This window comes from Urocitellus parryii, chromosome 3, assembly GCF_045843805.1.
Source record: "Urocitellus parryii isolate mUroPar1 chromosome 3, mUroPar1.hap1, whole genome shotgun sequence".
NCBI classification, from domain to species: Eukaryota; Metazoa; Chordata; class Mammalia; order Rodentia; family Sciuridae; genus Urocitellus; species Urocitellus parryii.
Genome location: NC_135533.1, coordinates 22576599 through 22599991, shown reverse-complemented (window position 1 = coordinate 22599991; position 23393 = coordinate 22576599). Strand labels below are relative to the sequence as shown.

Here is a 23393-nt window from a genome sequence, read left to right as displayed (position 1 = left end):
AATATCTGAATATGGCTCTTGTGTAAACAGTGTTGAAAAGAGAGAAAATGAGGAGAGAGAGATATGGACAGCCTCAAATGGTAGATAGAGAGCAACTCTGATGGGCAGGGGTGCATTTCTTTGGTGGGGTCTATGGTGGGAAATGGAAGGGATGGGGGCAAGGAAAGGATGAAGAGAATGAAATGCCAGGATGCCTGTAGCGTTTGTAGAATTTTGTGAGAACTAACTTGTTGTAACAGGAAGAGAGAAGAGGAAGAAATGTGGGAGTGGAATGGATAAGGAAAAGACAGCCTAAAAAAGTAAAGTGAAGGCTAGAATGATGGCAATTCCAAATTAGTGACAGCCAACTGTTCCATGAGAGAAAACGAGAGAGAGGTTGGAAAGAATTGCAATTGTGAGAGTAGGTAAAAGAAGTGTGCACACAACTGTACAGAAATGGGACCACCTCAAAGTGACAGGCACAGGGTACTTGAGAAAAATATGGGCACAGTGAAGAAGGAAAACTGCTTTATCAAGGATGCAAAAAGAAGAAATGGGTATGACATATACAACTGGTAAGCAACTGTGGGACTATAGGACAATAATGCATTGCAGGAGGAGATATACCCCACGGAAGATAGGGTGGAAAAAGCAAAGAGTGGAGGATGGAGCCCAGAAAGCAGGGTGGAAGTGAGACAATACAGAGTGCAACAGGAGGAGCAAGGAGAGGAGGGTGGTTCCACAGTTGGAAAGAAGGCACTTAGAGTACTCAAGCAAGTCTCAGTTAGGGGAAGCAAACACAGAAAAAGGGTACATAATACAGGAAGCAAGGAACATGGACTGTAAAGCCCTCAACATTAGGGAAGGATGTAAATCATTGCCCATGCTCTTTATTGAATGTTTGAGCCAGGTTTTTATTATGAGTCTGAAAAGGGAGAGAGAGAGCTGAGGTGGATTTCTGGTTTGGATCAGGGTTGATAAGGCAGGGTTTGTAGGCAGAGGGGTTTGGAATTGGGGGGGGGGCATGGTGGTAGGAGGGTATGGCAGAAGGAGATGAGACAAGTTGTAGAAAATTAGAAAACAATCTTCTTGGAGTGCGGCAGTAGAGGATTCCGCCAGTCAGTGCTGAGGGTAATGAATACAGTCAGGAAAAAGACAAGTGTTTCCATGGAAAAAAGTAAGAGAGTAACTTCAGGTAAAATGCAAGGAAATGCAAAGGTAAGTAGAGGTTTTGAAGACAAAAGGGATAAACTCTGGAGGAGCACCCCATCTCTCACTGGAAAGAGATAGAGGAAAAGAGATAATAGTAAAATCTTACAAGGCCAAGACTGGGATCAAAGATTGATCAGGAATTCAGGGAAACATATCCAGAGGGCAAGGCATTAAAAGTAGAAGACAGGCTTTTAAAAGAACAACACTGATGGAGACAGGAGATAGGTCAGGTCCTAGATCAGAGAGTAAACAGGGAGGGAAAATGGGGTGAATCCAAGAGGAAAATGCAGGGTCTACATCACAGGGGGAAGTGCTGAGATCCTAGAGGACCTCCAATGGTCACCACTGGAGGAAGGGTGGAGGTAGGAGATGGGAGAGTGAAGTCCAGAGAGTACAGGTGGCGTCCACACCAGTGATTCTTAACCGGGGGTGGGGGGGGGGTGGATTCCACCCGAGGGGGGGCTGTGGGCACGGCCCCCAGGTAGGCCTATCAGAGCATCATGGGGAGCACTGATTTGCTCACAAACAGAAACGGCAACAACAAACTGACCCAAAGATGACTCTGATAGGCCACCTGGGTGTCGTGCATCCCCGGGTGGGAATCACTGGTGGAGGGGGGAGAAAGGAGATGGGGCAGAGATGGGAGGGTGAGCACCTGACACCTGTGAGTCAGGGTAGGTGGAGGCATCAGAGATATGACTGTCAATCATGGGAGGAAAGGCCCATCAGACCAAGGAAATGGATGAAGCAGAGAGGCACCTGGGAGGATGGAGGCTGAGTGGGGATTTTCTGCCAAGGGCAGGGACAGCAGCACCAACAGTGTGGTTCCAGCTGAGGACTGAGGTGGAAGAGTGAGGCTGAGAGGGGTGGGTGGCACACAGGAGGACGATGTGTGGGTGTGAGCAGAGAGGAGCAGGCTGGTAGCACACAGGGAAGGAAGAGGCAGAGGGGAGTGGAGCCAGCACTGAAGGTGAGCTCATGGAGGAGCTGACTGCCGACGAGGTACAGAAAGAGCAGAGGCAGTGGGTGGGATGGATGGCAGTGTCCAGGAAGAGACTGTTGTTAGGCCCAGTGTCAGGTCAGGTTGAGAATGGGTGTGTGTGCACTGGGATATAGTGGCAAGTGCAGGGCAGGAGTGAGGGCAGGAGACAAGTGTGTGTGTGTGTGTGGGGGGGCAGGAACAAGGTAGATGAATCAGGATACACTTCTTAAGAGCCTTTTCAGAATGTGAAAGAAAGAATGTGAAAGGCCACCTGAAAGTTTTCAGGGACTCATGGACCCAGAGCTCCAAATAGAACCCACAGCCTGCAGCCACAGGGACTGCTGGGTAGAACATGGAGGTCTGGTACAATCTTTGTGATGCAAAGCTCACTGAATGTGGGGGAGCAGTGGTTGTGAAGGGCAGGTCAAAAAGGGTGTGCACACACAGGAGGACTACTGGATCAGCCAGCTGATTCACAGATGGCAGCTGAAAGAATGGCAGATGGGGAGGAGATGACTGGCCCTTGCTATGCAATAGAGACAAAAGCAGGAGAAAGGATCAGCTGGGCCCAGGAGAGGGCAGAGGAGGTGAGGAGTTTGCAACATGTTGCAGAGCAGTGGGCAAGAAGAATGAGAAAGAGCAGAGGAAGGAGCCCAGCAGCTGGGAGAGGAGAAGGCTGTTGAGAGATTGGGGAAGGTACTGCACCAAGAAAGGCGCATCAGGACTGAGGAGGGAGAGAAAGTGATGAATCTGGATGAGCAAAGGCAAGCAGAAAAGAACATGGCACGGGTAAGACATGAAGGAGAGGTGCGAGGAGGCCAAAAGTTAATGAGGTTGAAGTGATTTTGACATATAGGAAATGTTAGTATCAATAAAAGGCATGGCAAATGATGAAAGCTCACAAGGTTCACAAGTCTCAGACCAAAATTAATGTCTCTCCTAAAGTGGAATTGAGAGGCTAGGATTGTTAGTGGTATATTTAGATGGCAGATGAAGTGATAAAAGCATACTGGGCACCAAGAGGCTGGCCATATGGCAGCAGTGAGGGCAGATCAATAAAGGAACAGAAAAAGAAGGAGGACTCCTGAGTCCGTGGACTGACTGGCAGGTATTGAGAAATTATGACTGGATATTGAGGAGGAAGCAGAGAGTCCCAGGATAAGTAAAGTAGGGGATGTTTTGTTTTCCCAAAATAAGGGATGTTTTGGCAAAGGTGGAATGAGAGACACTGGAATCGGAGTGCCACTGGAAGGTAATATGAGGGTTTCAAGTTGTGTCCAGGGAGTGATGGGGGAAAAAAAGGGGCACTTTGATCATGAGATAATTTCATGAGACTTTATTGGCTTCAATATTCATGAAGACGCCAATATGAAAAAGGGGGCACATGGAATGCATGTTTAGTTCCCAAACCAAGGGCATCAGCAGATCTCAGGGAATAAGTGGGTATGATGAATGGTATCAATGTCCACTGTAAGAGCAAAGCAGGGAAGAGAAGCACTTGTAGAAGTGGGCCCTTAGGAAGAAGTAGGGAGGGGGGCCAAAGGGACTCAGGTTAACTAGAAGAAACTGGGTGGTGTTGCACTTTAAGATGGGTCCTACACAGACAGCACTATAGGTACCTCAGGGACATGAGTGGACCCATGCAGAGTGAGTTCAGTATGTAAGAGAAAGAGGCTTGCAAATGGCAGAAGAGGAGCTGGGAATCAATGTGTGACAGGCATTTCACAGTGACTACTGAATCTGTTCTTCTGCTGTTCAAGGGGACTTAGTGAAGCCTGGGTTGGGGAGAACCTTCCAACCCAGTATGGTGTCATGGGTTTAGAGGTAGAGGTTAGGTTAGTAGCAAATGGACACAGTCGGAAGGAGCCTGGCCCAGAACACAAGGGTTGAGGGATAGATAGAATGGGGGCTTTTCTTCTACAGGCTTTATCTAGAGGGTGATGGAGGACATGAAAAAGAGGGTGTGGATGCTACATACATAAAAATAATGTCTTAAAGTGAAGGTAGAGTGGTCATATGGTAATAAGGAAAAAAGCAGCAACACCAGAGGGCCACAGGGGCTGTCAGTATGACAGGCAGGGTTGTATTCTCTATGGTACCTCTTAGAGGGCAAATGCAAATAATGGAGGTGAGAAAAGAAGAGCAAGCGGTGGCAGGACTGGATAGAATTTTACATCAGCCTAGTAAATGAAAGGGGTTAGAGAAAAGAGAAAGGTTGGCATGGGCAAGATGAAGAAGGCATCTAATGAAAGGAAGAGGTGGAATAAATGGAAAATTCAGACCAGTGACAATGAACAGCTGAATAAGAGAAGGTGAGAGAGGGAGGTAGAGAGATTGAGTAGAAGAGCAAGTCTAAGAAGGGAGCAGAACCCTATGAAGAACAAAGTGAATATGATGACATGGCAGGGACTAGGTTGCTGAGAGACATACAGGTCAAAGAGATGAGCCATGAAGCCTACTCTTGGCCAAGGAGGCAGAGGAGAAACAGGTCACAAGCCAAAAAGTATCAAAAAAGGATGTGGCTGTAGAGGGTACTGTAATGCATAGGAACATCACACACAGAAGATTAAAGGATGCCCCAGGGAGGATGGAGACTAGAAAATGGGGTGGAAGGGGGACAGGCTAGAAAACAATAGGGAGCAAGAAGAGGGTGATCTCAGAGTTGGAATGAAGGCAATTAAGAGTGCTCAGTTCAGCCTGCAAGGTTTGGCTTGAAGAAGAAACCGGGGTGGACAGCAAACGGCAGGGAGGAACACATGCTCTTAGAGCCTTGACCATTGTTCCAAGCATGCACATTTTGTGCCAGGCTCTTTATTAAGGAACTGGCAGGGAAGGGAGGGTCACAAGGATGGAACTTGGAACAGGAAATGGATGGGGACTGGGAGGGGAGGGTTGGGGAACAGTGAAGTTCGGGATGGGGACACGAGCCTAGCTCCAGAAATTGAGAAGACATCTCACTGACTGAGCTGGTGAATGATTCCATGTTGTGTTGAGTAACAACTAGAGACTGGGAAGACTACTGAATCTACCCAAGGAACAACAAGAGTAGCTAAGGGAGGGTAGAAGGGAGGGCAAGGGGCTGGTGTGTAGGGAAGGCAAAGGGGCCGGAAGATCAAAGTGGTATGTGGAGGAGCACTTGTCCAGGAACCTTAAGTGAAAGGAGTGATTAAGAGAAGGGCAATAGTATTCTCCCAGAGGACCACATTTGGGTCAAATATACTGATAGCTGCATTGTAGTCTCATGGGTTTTGTGGTTCAGGAGGGCTGGGGTGAGGTAGGGCCTTCAAGAGAACAGTTCTCTCATACATGCTGGGATGGGTCAGATCCTAGATCAGGAAGGGGAATGAGTAGACAGGGAGGGGAATGGGGTGGATCCCAGTGGAGAGTGCCAGGTCTAAATCAGAGGGGGAAGTGCTGAGATCCTGGAGCGAGGACCTCCAATGGTCACCACTGGAGGAAGGGTGGAGGTAGGAGATGGGGGAGTGAAGTCCAGAGAGTACAGGTGCCGTCCACACCAGTGATTCTTAACCGGGGGTGGGGGGGGTGGATTCCACCGGGGGGGGGGGCGGCTGTGGGCACGGCCCCCAGGTAGGCCTATCAGAGCATCAGGGGGAGCACTGATTTGCTCACAAACAGAAACAGCAACAACAAACTGACCCAAAGATGTCTCTGATAGGCCACCTGGGTGTCGTGCATCCCCGGGTGGGAATCACTGGTGGAGGGGGGAGAAAGGAGATGGGGCAGAGATGGGAGGGTGAGCACCTGACACCTGTGAGTCAGGGAAGGTGGAGGCATCAGAGATATGACTGTCAATCATGGGAGGAAAGGCCCATCAGACCAAGGAAATGGATGAAGCAGAGAGGCACCTGGGAGGATGGATGCTGAGTGGGGGTTTTCTGCCAAGGGCAGGGACAGCAGCACCAACAGTGTGGTTCCAGCTGAGGACTGAGGTGGAAGAGTGAGGCTGAGCGGGGTGGGTGGCACACAGGAGGACGATGTGTGGGTGTGAGCAGAGAGGAGCAGGCTGGTAGCACACAGGGAAGGAAGAGGCAGAGGGGAGTGGAGCCAGCACTGAAGGTGAGCTCATGGAGGAGCTGACTGCCGATGAGGTACAGAAAGAGCAGAGGCAGTGGGTGGGATGGATGGCAGTGTCCAGGAAGAGACTGTTGTCAGGCCCAGTGTCAGGTCAGGTTGAGAATGGGTGTGTGTGCACTGGGATATAGTGGCAAGTGCAGGGCAGGAGTGAGGGCAGGAGACAAGTGTGTGTGTGTGGGGGGGGGGGCAGGAACAAGGTAGATGAATCAGGAGACGCTTCTTAAGAGCCTTTTCAGAATGTGAAAGAAAGAATGTGAAAGGCCACCTGAAAGTTTTCAGGGACTCATGGACCCAGAGCTCCAAATAGAACCCACAGCCTGCAGCCACAGGGACTGCTGGGTAGAACATGGAGGTCTGGTACAATCTTTGTGATGCAAAGCTCACTGAATGTGGGGGAGCAGTGGTTGTGAAGGGCAGGTCAAAAAGGGTGTGCACACACAGGAGGACTACTGGATCAGCCAGCTGATTCACAGATGGCAGCTGAAAGAATGGCAGATGGGGAGGAGATGACTGGCCCTTGCTATGCAATAGAGACAAAAGCAGGAGAAAGGATCAGCTGGGCCCAGGAGAGGGCAGAGGAGGTGAGGAGTTTGCAACATGTTGCAGAGCAGTGGGCAAGAAGAATGAGAAAGAGCAGAGGAAGGAGCCCAGCAGCTGGGAGAGGAGAAGGCTGTTGAGAGATTGGGGAAGGTACTGCACCAAGAAAGGCGCATCAGGACTGAGGAGGGAGAGAAAGTGATGAATCTGGGTGAGCAAAGGCAAGCAGAAAAGAACATGGCACGGGTAAGACAAAAGGGCATGAAGGAGAGATGTGAGGAGGCCAATGGAGAGTGGGGCTCTATTTTATTGGGTACCTTGACAATTTTGGAGACCACAATGCTATCCAAAGACATGCAAAATAACAGGTAGTAGGTGCAAGTCCTTTAGAGAACAGCAAAGCACCTGTAAATATGGTGGCACTGACAAGGTAGCATGGTTAAGGGTGAAATCACATAGCAGAGAGAGTAAAGCCTTCTAGAGACAAAGAGGATGGCTACTGGCAGCTGTGAGTATAGGCCAGGAAGAAAGAAGACACCAAGGAAAAGGCACCTAAGCAATTATATCGACTTTGACAAGGTGGCCAAGAAGTCTGACTGGAGTTTATGAGGAACAGGAGGATCTCTGGAAAAGTACAGTGGAAGAAAATGTAGGGAATGATTCACACAAGGATTTATTCCATATTCATTGTGGGAAGAGACATTACAGTAGGTAGCAGTAAAAAGAAAGTGATGGTTGTAAATTGAGATAGGTCAGGTGAATTGATGGGATATGAAGTAGACTGGACAGTACAGAACCTCCTGAATTTGTGGGTGCTCACCCTCACTAAGGGGGTCTGTGTGAAAAAGCAGGAGGTAGAATAGAGTTCTCAACATGGAGGTGTTCTCACATCTTAGGAGATAAGTCAGTGAATGACATGTAGGATTTCAAGGACAGACCATAGGTATAGTGTAGGCAGAGAAGTTAGTGTCTAGAAGGGAAGCAATGTCTTGCAGAAATTACTTCATTGATTCAGAAAATAGAACAAAAATATACTTATAGGAGGATACTATACATTTCTATACAGTTAAGGCTAAATTACAGGGAAGGTAGTGGCAAAAATCATTGAGAGTTCAGGAATTGGAAAGAACAGAGTTCAGTATAAAATTCCCAAATATATGAGATTTGAACATAGGTTGAGTTACATTTAACATGGTTTCCATTATAATTAACCTGGTTAAAAGACAAATATTAGTTAAAGTCAAAATTGGGTTGAGGGCATAATATTCATTTAAAATTTTCCCGGAAATTTCCTTACAGAAATTATTTAGGAAATTTTGAGTTGATAAAATAGATAGTATTTCCCTTTAAGCTTTAAGTACAGAAAAAGAGAAAACAAGAAATTGTCCCTAGATAATTTGGTGGCTGCCTGAAAGTTCCATCAGATAATCACTTGATGAAGCAATAGAGTCAGGAGAATAAATGCACATATAGAGATAAATTTGTGAAGTGGAATCTGAAGGGAGAGCCTGACCAGAACCTCATAAAACCAAGGGTGCAGGCTGATTGTGTTGGAAGGTAAAAGGGTAGAGATGTTTGGTCACTGAGAGCAGGTTAGTAAGTAAGCTAACACATATTCACATTGGGAATCTCATTTCTATGATCAATAGATCAGGTTTTTCCACTAAGGCAAAAAGATTAAATGAGTGTGTACTCTATGTTTAAGTTTCATTCTGGAGATATGCGATCACCTGAATAAAGTCAGCAGTAAAGATTAATGACATCAAAATGATGGGATCATTATATTTCTCATCATCTGGAACCATTTCAAATAGGGAATATCAAATAGGATAGGAAGATGGCTTGAAAAGAAAATTCCAGTGAGTTTAAAGAAAGGCAGGCTGAGTAAAGATAAATGAAACAATGAAAAATAAATTCTCCAGTAGGAATCTAGTCAGATCCTGGGAATACTGGCAGATCTTATAGTGGGTCCAATTGTAGAATATTGAGTTTCAGGCCGGACTTAAACAAATTCGAGTTAAAAATAGAGGAGATGGTAGTTGAATATTAATGTGCTATCAAACATGATCTTTCAGTATTTGACCAAGAACTCAGATTAAATGCTTAGCATGGAAGAATGCAAAGTTTCATTATGGGTTATTAATGTAGATCCCAGTGAGTAAATAGAGGTGAGTCAAAGTAAAAAATTCCAAGGTAAATATTACTTAATTGAAGTTGTGAATTCACACAGAATGCTAAGAGTTAATATGGTTAATATAGAACAAAAAACAGTGAGTTGGAAGGCTATAGATTCAAAGAAGAATTCTGGGTCCATCAGATTGCAGTGGAAGCTTAAGTCAAGATGGCACTTCAAGGACATGTGGGCAGGAAGTCCAGAGTTGAAGTATATATGAAAACATCATGTGTTGTTATATGGCAGGCAGTATCCCCTAATGAAAAACAGAGAAAAGAACTCACATACCTGTACTGTTGGAAATTGATTTTAGAATAGATGTTTTGTATCAAAGACTGTTTTTAAAATTAGTTATTTATAATTGTGAAATGGTTCCAGATAATGAGAAATATGATGCAATAAGGACTGGTAGTAAAATAACAAAAGCAATACAGGGTTTAGAATGGTTCTGAATAGGTAGTAGAATAAAAAGGTCAAGAGGTAGGGCCAAAATGGGGAGTAACTGATTGATGTTGCATATATACTATATATTGTTAACTGGTACAAGAATTATTTAGAGGAAAGTAAAAACAAAACAAAACAAAACAAAAAACCAAAAAACATTTTTGCTAGGCATGGTGGCACATGTCTATAATCCCAGCTACTTGGGAGGTTTGAGGCAAGAGGATCACAAGTTGTGCAAAGTCCTGGGTTTAATCCCCAGGATTAAAAAAAAAGAGAGAGACAGAGAAAGAGAGACAGACAGAGAAGAGAGGAGAGGAGAGGAGGAGAGGAGAGGGGAGGAGAGGAGAAAAAGGAAAGAAAGGGAAGAGAAGGGAAAGGAAGGGAAAGAAAGGAAAGTTGCTGAATGAGGATGCAAAAAAGGAATGTTGCCTTGAAAGGTTTTCTAAGCCTCACTGGGTAAATGAGTAAGAGAACAAAAGACAGTAAGTAGGAGTAATTGAGTCAAAACTTAACGAGGTTGATAACTTTTTCAAGAAATTACCCAAGCTTTGAAAGGAGGTGTTATGGTAATATCATGATGCTTGATTAAAGTATTTTTTTTTTCAGATAGGGTACATTTTTTGTACATTTATGAAGTAAGGGGGTGCAAGGAAGTTTAAAATTTCGAGAAGAAAGGTATAATTGAAGGAACAACTTTCTGGAGGATACTGGAGGGTGTATATCTTTTCACCTATGGAAGACTAGATTTTAAAGATGATAAAGGGAGAAAATAAATAATTCCAGAATTAAAATAGCATCTATTATTTACTAGGTGTCCAGCACCATGTTAAGTACCTTACTTAATAGGCTTACACAAAATAATTTGTCCAAAGTCAAAAAGTCAGTATGTAACATGTCCAGAAATCAAAACCTATATATTGTTTTCAAGTTGAAGGAAATCACGACCAAGTATTTCTATTTTTTTCCCTTGTAACTATAAGGAAAATATTTTTCTTAGATGAGATGTAGAGGTGACAGATTTTGATGTAACTGGTAAAATTGGAGTAACTGTAATGGAAAAAAGAAAGAAGAAAGGAAAGGAAGGAATAGTAAGGAGAGAGAGGAAGGGAGGGAGAGAAAGAAGGAAGGGTAAAAGACTTTCATTACCATCTATGCCCTGGTATTTCACTTTTTTCATTGAATATAGAAAATATTTTGGATTGGCCATGGATTAAAAAAAACAAAAAAACTAAAGAATAGAAAGGAGTTTGTAATGGGTCAGACATTATTAATAACTAGCACAAATTTTAAAGTCTACACATTGAGACAAGATACCAATTTTTTTTTTCTGAAGATGCATTGGTAAGAGTTTATAACCACATTCTATCACTGAGTTTAACATAAAAGAAAGGAAATTCTCTAATTGCCACATTTTTAATCAATGAAAATTAAAAGAGTCCACAGCCAGAAGACCAAAAGTTGAAACCTCTGGGCTAATTTGTAAGATAGGTTTCAAAAAGAAATATAAACATCTTAATGAAGAGGGTCGAGAAAACTTCCTCTTTCTTCCTCTCAGTGGAAGTGCTTTCTGTTATTGTTGTTGATGTTGTTGTTCTCCTATAATATATGTAACTTCTGTAACTTCAATATTATTGTATTGTGTATTTTGGTATTGCAAAATTGTACTTATTGTATTCTGTTAATTCCACTCCCTGGGGTATGGGGCACCTGTGTTATCAGTTATCAAAATGAAAACCTGGGGAATGGGAGGAGCTATTATTCTCAATTGACAAAGACTAGATTTTTCAATGAGTTCAGCATTTCATTTCCCTCTGAAATTAAATGACAAATTAATGGCATCCCTTAAAAAACAGAAATTTGGTGAGAAGTACAATGGGAGAGGAATTTTGAAGCAAGAACAGATGGCTACTGGAAAAAGAATGATACAATGTAGAGACTCCCAGGATGATGGCAGAAGCCACAGGGCTACATTAAGCAAGGCTGGGCCCAGATACTAGTTTGGATAAGGGTAAATAAATCTAGCTTTACTTAAGAGTACAGCCAGTTTAATTATTGGCTAGTGGACACATTTCAGGCATATCTAACTGGAAAGGAAAACAGAGCAGCAGAGAAAGTGAAGCTACAAGGAAACAGAACTTGAGGAACCTCACAAAGGGACAAAGGAGGTAATTAAAGGTTAAAGCCAGATGGCCTAAAGCTCAAAGGAGAAGTATCAGAGGCCAGATAGGAAAGTGCCTTCCCACCCAGGAGGTTATAGATCCAGGGTGGCTGTGGAATAAAAGTGCAGTTCCACCCAAGACCAGAGGGAACAACCTGGGATTCAGACTTAGCAATGGTGCCAACTTGAATCTACCTCGTGCCAGAGTCTGAGTAGCTTGGTATAGCACCCACACAGATAAGAATGGAAAGGGGCTCCAAGGAACCAACATTAAAGAAGGGAGTTAGAAGAGAGGCTAAAGGAAAGCAGGTTAAGTCTCAAATGTTAATGAATGATGACCAGGGATAACTATTTACTAGTACTTTTATGATTTCTTGTAACTCTGTAACTTCCCCAATATTTGTTAACTTTGTTAACCTTTGCTTTTCCTGTACTTACAAGTAGTAAAAATTGTTCAAAACATAAATGTGATGTGTGCTTATTCTGTTAAAACTGAATAAAGATTAAGAAATCAAGTACAAAAAAAAAAGAAAGAAACGAGAAGAAAAAAGAAATTAAATACAATAGATACTTGACTTTTATAAGTGATAGATCACAAATCTTGTAAATACTATACTATTGGCAGTAGCAATTAGCTCTCTTTTAAGGTCCACCCCTTACCCCTATATTCATAAAAGTAGAGAATTACAAAGCTTTTCTCAAATATGAATACACAGTGGTTGGCTAAGCTCCTCATTAGGCTGAAACATACAACCACAAGCTTTATGCTACAAGACCTTTAAAAAAAAGATGTATTTTAAAAATGCCAACCATCTATTAAATAAACGAGCTTTTCTAGGATGCCCCCAAAAGAAATATCAGGAAAAAGTTGATCATGATTCTTCACAAAAATGTCAATTTTTTACACTTACACACACTGTACACACACGCACACACATACATCATTATTATTAAATTAAGGAAAAGAATCATGTTCTTGAACCTTGAACATTTGTCCAGACATTTTAAGAGCTCAAGAGGTAATGCATGCACAATCACATAAGTATCTTCTGCCTTATGTGGGTTAGTACCTGCTGTAGGGTCCTCATCAGGTAAACGAACAAGAGTGTAACATATTCCTGGTTGATTATAGGTGAGGCTGGGGGCTGGGATACAACAGAGTACTTCATAGGAATCTGATGGCTCCATCTGCACTGTCACTTTCTCCAGAAGCTGATCATTCAGAGTATTGGTACAGTCAAACTAAAAAGTCAGCAAATGAAAAACATGTGAAAAAAAAGAAATGTTTTTCAATCAAGTTGTTCCTGTCCTCTCACATAATCTAAGATTCAGTTCTGGAACCCAGTACAACTTCCCTCTCTAAACAGCACTATAAGTTTCCTAAGATTTTTTTTTGGGGGGCGGGGGGGGGTTTGGCATCAAACCCATGGCCTTGCACATGCTAGATATGTCCTTTATCACTGAGCCATACCCAAGCCCCATCTATTTCTATCATTCATGAGTTTTTCTCTTTCTGATTCCTACAAAACAAGATGGCAGAAATCAGATGGCTGTCAAATCTAAGTTCCCAGCTCATTTAATTAACTTTCCTCCATCCCCCAGTACTGGAGATAGAACCCAGGGCCTTGTGCATACTAGGCAAACACTCTAACACTGAACTGTATCTCTAGCTCCCTCTTTTTAATTTAAAAATGTTTAAAAAAATTTATTTTGAGACAAGATTTCACTATATTGGCCTTAAACTGGTGATCCACCTACCTTGTCCTCTCAAGTAGCTGGGATTACAGGGTTACGCCACCATGCCCAGCTTACTTTGATGTTAAATGTTAATTTTTAAAATGGTTAAGACTTTATATTGTCTAATTTCTTCAGATATTTCAGTTTAATGTTCTTTAAAAGATTTTAACCATCAAAAGTTACACATCATATGAAGGGATCTCTATAATTCTGAAAAGAAAACTAAAATTGCTGCTAAATTAATTCTTTATAAAAGGAACTAGACAATTCAAAATAGCCAAGCTATGGAACCAACCTAGGTGCCCTTCAACAGATGAATGGAATATTACTTAGCTATAAAGAAGAATGAAATGGCATTTGCTGGTAAATGGATGGAACTGGAGAATATCATGCTAAGTGAGATAAGCCAGTCCAAAAAAACCAAAAGTCAAATGTTCTCTCTGATATGTGGATGCTAACCCACAACAAAGGAGGGTAGGGAGAGGAAGTACAGAAGTTCATTAGATTAGACAAAGGGGAACAAAGGGAAGGGAAGGGAGCGGAGATGGGAATAGAGAAGACAGTAGAATGAATCAGAAATAACTTTCCTATGCTCATTTATGAATACACGACCAGTGTAATTCCACATCATGTTCAACCACAAGAATGGGATCAAAATTGTAATGAGTTGCACCCCGTGTACATAAATGTCAAAATACACCCTACTGTCATGTATATCTTTAAAAAAAAGGACAAAATAGAGATTTGTAAACATGTGCAAATAGATAAGATAGATAAAAATAGCATCATTCTAACCTAGCATGGTGGCTTGTGCCTATAATCACATTTACTTGGAAGGCAAAAGTTGCAAGTTCAAGGCCAGCCTGGGCAATTTAGCAGTCCTTGTCCCAAATTGAATTAAAAAAATAAATTAATTAAAAGGGTTGACCCTGGGGTCAATCCCTAGAACTGCAAAAAAACAAAAAAAAATAAAATAAAAACATAAAAATAATATTAAAAGAAACAAAAATAAAATGCCCGATTTACAAGTCAAAAAATAAATATATAAAATTAAATGAAATGAGCTGGAATCATAAACTAAAGGGGAACCAACTTTGTCTCCAAACATACCAGTTTATACTAATTCCCTACAGGAATCAAGGGTACTTATCTCACCTGGAACACAATATGATTGGTAAACATGTGCTTGATACATCGTACAAAATATTCTGTCTCTGCTTCTGTAAGTTGAACAGGCTCAGATGACTTGAACAAGGGTCCTAAATTCATAAACTCAGGAATGGCTGCCAGTTGTTCTAGCAAGAAAAAAGAAAAGTAGGAAGAAAGTTAAGACATGACAAGGACAAGGACAGGCTTTACTAAAATATTTTAGTTTCCACAAAATGGGAATATATTTCAGATTCTATAGCCTTACTAACAGTTGAACACTCAATTAGTATGTTCCCAGGTGAATGCATCTTTAAGTTAGTGAGTTTAATGAATTACTAAAAGCAAAAAAAGAAACTAAATTCCTAACTTCTTAGAATCTCAGTTCCCTGTTAAGCAACAAGGCATAGGTAAGAACAATATTCCCAGAGTAGTTAGCAACTGAAAACTAGAAAATTCCATAGACTGTACATAGTTCAGTAACTATAACATATGACCTCAGCCATACACAGACATTCTAAACTGAGAATTAATCAAACCGAATAAAAGCAATAAAATTCATTTTATTTACAATGCATGGGGATTAAAGAATATTACTTCTACCTGTAAAATCAACATACCTTGGAAAATGTCTTGCCTGGAAGGAGCTAACTTCTCTGGCTTCGGAGTCACAAGTGTGATTTCTACAAATATAAGAGCCATCAAGTGAGCTTCCACTATTAGCTCACAATGCAGACAGAAAGAGATGAAGGCAGAAACTTTTGGTAGCTATACAATGAGCTACTGCTAAATTATACCAATAAGGTTCTCTGTCGGTTTGAGGGAAGTGGGTACTCACAATGCATTTAATGAACAAAATCTTATGTAATAATAATAAAGTCCTAAAAATATAGAATTTGCCTTAAATCGACAAGATTCAAAAAAATTACTTATAAAAGGTAAAATAATTTATAAAACAATTCTTATGATCCAAACAGGAAATAATACTTGTATAGAACTCCTTAAAAAAACCTGAAAATTAAGCATAAGATCTTTCATTCCCAGTTCTTATGTGTTCATAACCACTAAATACTTTTTTTTTTTTTTTGAGTTTTAAAGTTAAAACACACACACATACACACATACACACGTATAATATATCTGTTTTGGGGGATGGGGGTAGTACCAGGGATGAGTCAGGGCCTCGAATATGACAGGCAAGCATTCTACCACTAAGCTATATCCCAAGTCCTTTATTTTATTTTGAGACAGGGTCTCTTTAAGTTGTCCAGGTTGGTCTTAAATTTGCAATCCTCCTGCCTCATCCTCCCAAGTAGCTCAGATTATAGGAACATGTCATTGCACCTAGTTTCTTTAGAAATTATTTTTATGATCTTGCCCTATATTCTTTCAAGATAAACTACCAGTAGCAAAATTAAGTAAGAGATTACACAATTCAGAAAATAAAAATAGGTGGTCACAGTGTTATTACTATTACTGCTCTGAAATACATATTGGCAACTAATTTCAAATGCTGTTTAACACTTTGCATTAAAAAAAGAAAAAAACTTTCATTTTGGGACATGTTTAATATTCTTGCTCCTTATACAAAAAGCAATAGATGTTTAAAAAAAAAAAAAACTCCTAATAAAAAACATCATCTAGGGCCCAGTGGTAGAGCGCTTGCCTAGCATGTGTGAGGCACTGAGTTTGATTCTCAGCACTGCATATAAATAAATAAAGTAAAGGTCCATTGACAACTAAAAAATATTTTTAAAAAAATCATCTATCTTAGGGGCTGAGATGGCGGCTCAGCGGCAGAATGCCTGCCTCGAATGTGTGAGGTCTTGGGTTTGATCCTTAGCACCACATGAAAAAATAAAAAGATATTGTGTTAACCTACAACAAAAACAAAAACAAAAACAAAAACAGAAACAAAATCATCTATCTTAGTTGTCAATGGACAAACAAGTTCTAGTTTTATTTCCTAGTTCAGAAAATATGCTAATATTTACTAGTTTTGCAAAACCTATTTATACACAAAAAAACCTAACAGAGTTAGCTGTTGCCATTACCTGATTTTTGTTCAAAGACAGGAGCCATAGCAAGAGGAATTGATTTCAGATCAAAGGGTTTTTCTGAAGGCTCCAATGTATACTGATGTAAGGCCTTTTCCATCCCGGGAACAGAGACTGTCAGACCTGTAAATGCAGAGAAATCTCAGCATTGTAACCCAAGCCAATGACTGATAATGTTTATGTAAACTTTCAGAAGGAAGAGAAAAATAAAACCACAGACTTTAAAACCTAAGTAAAAATGAAGGTTACTATATAAACTTCCTTATCAACTTATAAACTGCCTGATTTCTTTCAAGAAAACAGAGCAAAAAACTTTTCAACAAACTGTAAGTACCTCTCAGAAAAGAAACCATTTTAGCTGTATTAGAGCAGTGAGAGCATAAGGAAAGGGAAAAAGAGCCAACACATTCAAAAGGGAGATCAAGAAGAACCAGGAATAAGCAATATTCTTTGGGCCCTTACATGCTTTAAGAAATACATTCTCACAGATTATTTTGCAGGAATTTCCATTCCCAAATTAGAAAATATCCTCGAGCACACAGGTTTCCCTAGAAATGGAAGTGCATTCAAAGACAAAAACCAAGCATTTACCTAGTGGAGTCAGCTAACACACAGATCACAAAATATGCTTCCAGATACCACTGGGGAACTAAAATATATCTATTTCTTGACTCTCACTGACCATTGAAGATGTATGTAGCATTTAATGCCATCTGCCTCTGCTGCAGCACATTCAGATAGAAGGTAGCTCTGTCTCGTACCTCATCATCAGTATCCATCATACACCTGACCAGAGGACAAAGAACAGGCATGTTACCTCAAAGATTTACAATAGTTTACCACCATACCAAAAGGACACAATTCAAGTCATCTGATACTACCTTTATAAAATAATTTGGTAATTGCCAATATTGGCTCCTAATGTCTCCACAAATCTTGGGAATTCATCTGAATTACTACAGAAATACTGTCATAGTGAATCAGAAGTACTACATAGGGAGGCATTAAAAGAACTACAAAGAACATAATAACATGAGACAGCAGTTGGTAATCTATTCTTGCATATGCAACTACACACTTTTGTATAATTACAAAATAGAAATATTATACTTTCCCAGGATACTAAAAAGATAAATAGCATTCCGAATCCAGTCATTGTTATTGTTCGAATAGCAATTTGTTTCATTTAAAATCAGTCAGCCTTTGACTTGTGACTTATCTGCTTCAATTATTAAAATGCAATCACAGAGCATTTACTAAAGCAAATCTTTTCCTTATCAAATATGGCATTATAGAGACCACAAAAACCTAATATTTTCAACTCTGCGTATGAATCACATAAGATCTCCTTAACATTAGTGTCTTCTGGGACTGGGGTTGTGGCTCAGTGGCGCTTGCCTAGCACGTACAAGGCACTGGGTTCAATCATCAGCACCATATAAAAATGAATAAATAAAATAAAGGTATTGTGTCCAACTACAACTAAAGAAAATATTTTTTTTTAAAAAGTTAGTGTCTACTATACAAATTGAAGTACATTTATGTTTACTTTATCAAAATCCAAACTCAAATTTTATTTGTATCTAGCACATATGTAATTATCAGAAAGAAAAAAAAATGCCATTTGCCCTTGATTCACTATATGAGCTCTATTCTTAGGCCCTATAATGCATATAATATGGTTCAAATAAATCACTACATAGCCATTTTTTTAAAAAAGTCGTTCTTTTACTTACCTTTGTAAGAGTACAAGGATACTTGGGAGAAGACTCTCATTCTGAGCCCCAAATTTTGCCAAAGCACTCACAGCAGCTATTATGAAGCATAAAATAAAGCAACATAAATACTGCCTTCTGAGTTAATCAATCATTCAAAAAAATTAGATAAGCGATCCGTGTTCAGTGAAGTCTCATGTTTTACTGAGTGTTTCTTGATCTTATTTCTTTAATACATTAAAGTATAAACAGAACTCTGAAGGCCCTTGAGAGCTCTAAAGAGAAAATTCCCAAAGAATTGAGGATAAAGAATCATGTACATTTTCTAAAAATTATCTTTGCTTCACTACAACCTCCTACATCTCATTGGTGTGATTAAGTTCTAATCCAAAATAAGGCCTAAGTTTAAAAAGAAACACTATTATTAAAATTCCTTTCACTGACTATTAGTAAAAAGGAAGGGGATGGGGGAGGGAGGAGAGGAGGGAAGGAATGGTAACAGGAGTTGGATATGATAAAATGTTATATGCATGTACAAATATGCTACAATTAAACACATTATTCCATACAATTAAAATCCACTAGTAAAATCTTTTACAATTCCTTTCATTCAATTATAATTCATAGCTTACCTAACTTCTGTCAAGAACTGTAGTAGGTGCTGGAGGTAGAAAGATAAAAGGCATGGTCTCTGACTTTAAGGAGTTATACTGCAGTAGGAAAGACAGGTTAAGTAAAGAGATACTTATAACACACCATAGTAAGGCCCTGGTAGAACTATATCCAGAATGTTGGGTAAGTACAGAGAAGGAGATTTAAATCAGAATTGGTGGTGGAAAAGAAAGACAAGGAGTTGACCCTTATTAGTTGAGCTAAATTTTGAAGAATAAGTAGTGTTTTAGCTAGAGGGAAAAGAGCATTTGAGGCAGAGTGAATAACACATCCAAATACTCTCTGCCCAGAGCAGAAAGCATAGTACATTATTGAACCCAGGTGAACAAGACTGAGCACAGGACTCACATTGGAGTGCAAAGGAGACAAGTGAGAAACCAAAGATAAAAAGTGGATATGGGCCAGGCACCAGTGGTGCACGCCTATAATCCCAGAGGTTTGGGAGGCTGAGGCAGGAGGATCGAGAGTTCAAAGCCAGCCTCAGCCAGGCACTAATCAACTCAGCAAGACCCTGTCTCTAAGTAAAATACAAAATAGGGCTGGGGATGTGGCCCAGTTGGTCAAGTGCCCCTCAGATTCAATCCCCAGTAGCAAAAAACAAACAAACAAAAACTGGATATGGTTTAGCCTCAAAGTTGTTATTGCAAAAACATTATAGAAAGAATAAATTTGCATATTTTAAAGATCATTCTTTTAGCAAAGTGTGGAAAAGGGACTGGATATGTGTGAGACTTGCAGCAATCAAATCAGTTAGGCATCTGAAATGTGGTGAGAGCCTAAATGAGTACCCATGACAACAGATAAGAGAATGAAGAAAAGGTAAGGAAATGAAACTGGTAGGTCTCTGCTAAAGAACAGATGGAGGCTATAAAATAGTAGAATAAGTTTCTGTTTTCACAGCTGAATGTACAATAAAGGTGGAGATTTCAATTTGGGTTACTTTGAATTTCACATTGAATTTGAAGTACCTTAGGAAGGCTGGACACAAAAGTTCAGGAAACAGACCTGACTTGAATGTCACAGTATATTAACAGAACTCTAAAAATGATCACTAAGAAGAATGTGTATGTTGAAAGAAACAAAACCCTAAGGATAAGTACTGTGTTAAGGAATAGATCTAGGAAGAGAATTTGTATAAATAAGGCTAAGGAATGTAAGAAAAATGCAGGCTATTAAGAAATCAAGGGAGGACTTCATGAAGAGTTTAGTTATATTGATCTGAATGAGGTGAACAAAGATAAGAACTTTAAAGTGTCTAACCTGATTTTTCAACCAGTTTTTAGGTAATTAAATAAAAAACAGCTATCAAAGATTTTTAAGGGAAAGGGCTAAATTACATAGAGCTGAAGAAAAAATGGAAAATTAGTTCATGAAAGCAGCTAGTAATGGCTACTTCAATTTATCTCTGAGGGAAGAAAAAAGTGTAGTAGGTAGTTAAATGAGAGACAAAGGATTATAGGAGGGCTTACATTTTTAATGAGATATTAGTTAATAGAGACGTATTTACACATAAATTCTATATGCATTCATATTTATTGCTATAATTCTGAAAAAAAATGGAGAAGCCTGTGATAATATTCTTATCTTACTGAAAGCCAATCTAAGGCAAAACTCTGCATGGAAACTAGAACTAACATATACAGGCCCAGTGTATGCTCCAAGATCCCACCATCAAATAAGTCTTGCAGCTTCATTTTCCAATTTCATTACCACCCTCTGAGTTCAGTATTTCAAAAGTCCAGCAGTTATATAATCATCAGTGTTCCAATAACTCACCAGCTCTGACAGCCTCATTCTCTAGGACGACCCTATTAAAAATGAAGCGGATGTACTTGGAGGGGACAGGTGTTCTAGGGCCCTCTTTGCCCAACAAGTGTAAAATCTTAGTAGCCAGAACAGTATGTTCACAGTCCTCAATGAATTCACAAAGGTGGGCTAGACCTGCTTCTTTACTCTCAGGGTTCTCTTCCACAATGTTGATTATGCAGTCCACAATGGCCCTCTTGTATTCAAAGCCTCCCTGGCAAAAGACAAGATAAAACTGTCATTCATTCTAAAGGTACTGGAGAAATGTTTATACTCCAAGACTTATAATCTTCAAATTTTAATTTCCTCCTTCTTTTTTTGGGGGAGAGGGGCAGTTCTGGGGATTGAATTCAGGGACACTTTACCACTGAGCTACATCCCCAGCCCTTCATTTTATTTTGAGACAGGGGCTCACTAAGTTGCCCAAGCTGGCCTCCCAAACTTGCAATCCTCCTTCCTCAACCCTGAAGGGAGGGGATTACAGGTGTGCAGCACTGTGCATAACTCTCCCTTTATTTAAAAAGAAAAACGAACCAAGTGTTTTTTCCTCCAAGTGAGAAAGGAAACAATATCATGTTTAGTAATGATAAAGTACCAACCAGAATCTTGAGAGGCATACCATGATGATAAAGAAATTTGCATAAAATACTGATATTTAATGGCATTCATGAGAATTTAAGACAGCAACTTCTTGGGTTAAAAGCAGTCTACTTACATCATCTCGGAGCATGTTGGAGAGGAAAGTCATCATGACGCTGTGCTTCCTAGGGTACTTCTGACAGAGAGCACTAATTGCCTGTACAACTACCACCTGCAGAAAAACAAACAGAATATTCACCATAGAATGACAACATAGAATGACCATCACCTGTAAAAAAAAAAAAAACACAAAAAAACACAAGACAAGCATCTTCACAACTTTAACTGGGCATATTTTCCCTGTGATTTAATGCAACCTAAGAAGGTGCTATAGTTACCTAAAATGACAATAATGGGTTTTCAAGAAAGCAGAGAGACCCCAAAAGGAAATAAGATATAATAGAAAAATGAAGTTCATTCAAGGGATCCAATATTTCTCCCCCAAACACATAAAATTCTTAAATTGAGCAGTAAAAGATAAAAAGCTTGAATAGTCTGATTTCTCATAAAGGAAACCAAGAAAGCCCAGGAACTATTTCATAGAGGTTTCTTAGGAAATGTTATCACAACTTTAAAGACAATGTCAAGAACTGTGAAGGGTGTGAGATTTTACCCTCTTTGGAGCTAACCTTCATAATTTCTTAGGTGATGGTAGCAAAAGACTCCTATATCAGAGATGAAAAATAGTATGTTATAACAACAGCAATAGCAAGAGTATCAGCATTTTGGAGCTGGCTGCTTCAGCCCCAAATTGTATAAGGCACATGCAAAGAAACTCAGATAATACCTGGGTCCACAGTGCATTGTGTCACAGCATAAGGATCCTTACCCATAGAATTTGATGATTTTATAATTGGCAATAAGTATGCCTACACTTTGGATTGAAGGAAAACATTACTAGACTAGATAGTAAATATGCTGCTTTTGTGCTCCAGAAGGAAGCACTGTTTTTTCTAGAGTTGTAAGGAAACCTTCTTCTTTAGAAGGATATTTTATCTATCTTCTAAGGCTGGAAGATACCTTGTGCTATACAAAGAAAACACAGGTAGGAGAGCAGAAACATAGGGCAGTTGGCACATAACTTATAAGGTGTGTAGAAATACAGTGAGACTGGTGGGGAAGTGAGTATTGTCTCCCAACAACAAGCTAGCACATAATCTATATCTAACACACTGTTTCAGAAAACAGAAAATGTCCATTATTTTTTATGAAGCAAAGATACTTAATCCTAATAAATTTCGTATACATGCATGGAAAGAAAAAAATTATAGACTGAAATAATTTGTGGATATTAATGTAAAAATTCTAAGGAATATATTAACTAAGAGACTCCAACACTACATTAATAATACAACCATGAGGAAATGGGATTTATACCAAGAATGCAAAAATAGTTAAACATTAGAAGACTGATATAAATTATCTTATTGATGAGTCTAAGCAGAAAAGGTGTATGTTTACACCCAAAATGCTTTAAAGCCTTCAATAAAAGGCTTTGTAAGGTCAGAAACAATGTAGGATGCCATTACCTACATTATTATTTGCCTTTACTCTGGAGATAATAATCAATGCAATTAATAAGAGAAAACAACTAGAGGAATAGAAACTGGAAAAAGACAAAATTCTATTTTCAGATGACATGACAGAATACTTGAATATCTTACAGAATCAATGATAAAACTAAGTAAATAAAATATTCAGCAAGAGAGCAGAATATAATATTACCATAGAAAACATTAATATTTATCTACAAGAATAACAACCAGTTAGAAGAGTTAGAAGATATAATGGATTAAAAGGGGAAAGGTGATAGAGGGAGGCTAAATAATGGGTACCAAAAGTTATATAGAAGGAATAAGTTCTAATATTCCCAAGCAGAGTGGGTGAGTATAGTTTACAATAACCTATTATATATTTTACAAAGAACTAGAAGAGAGGAATTCAAAGTCTCCAAAAATAAAGAATGATGGGCTGGGGATGTGGCTCAAGCGGTAGTGCGCTCGCCTGGCATGCGTGCGGCCTGGGTTCGATCCTCAGCACC

The 23393-nt window shown here is 39.8% G+C and overlaps 1 protein-coding gene across 1 annotated transcript in view; it reads right to left on the bottom strand.

The window, feature by feature from the left end:
• The window catches only part of Copg2 (coat protein complex I subunit gamma 2), a 131543-nt gene that overhangs the window by 34210 nt on the left and 73940 nt on the right, over positions 1-23393 (bottom strand). Inside the window, exons 13-20 of the mRNA XM_026392778.2 lie at positions 21429-21524; positions 20684-20927; positions 18257-18332; positions 17203-17306; positions 16518-16643; positions 15084-15146; positions 14473-14612; positions 12651-12822 (exon numbers count right to left, since the gene is read on the bottom strand). Of these exons, the coding sequence (XP_026248563.1) occupies positions 12651-12822; positions 14473-14612; positions 15084-15146; positions 16518-16643; positions 17203-17306; positions 18257-18332; positions 20684-20927; positions 21429-21524 (1021 nt within the window). The remainder of the gene's footprint in view (positions 1-12650; positions 12823-14472; positions 14613-15083; positions 15147-16517; positions 16644-17202; positions 17307-18256; positions 18333-20683; positions 20928-21428; positions 21525-23393) is intronic.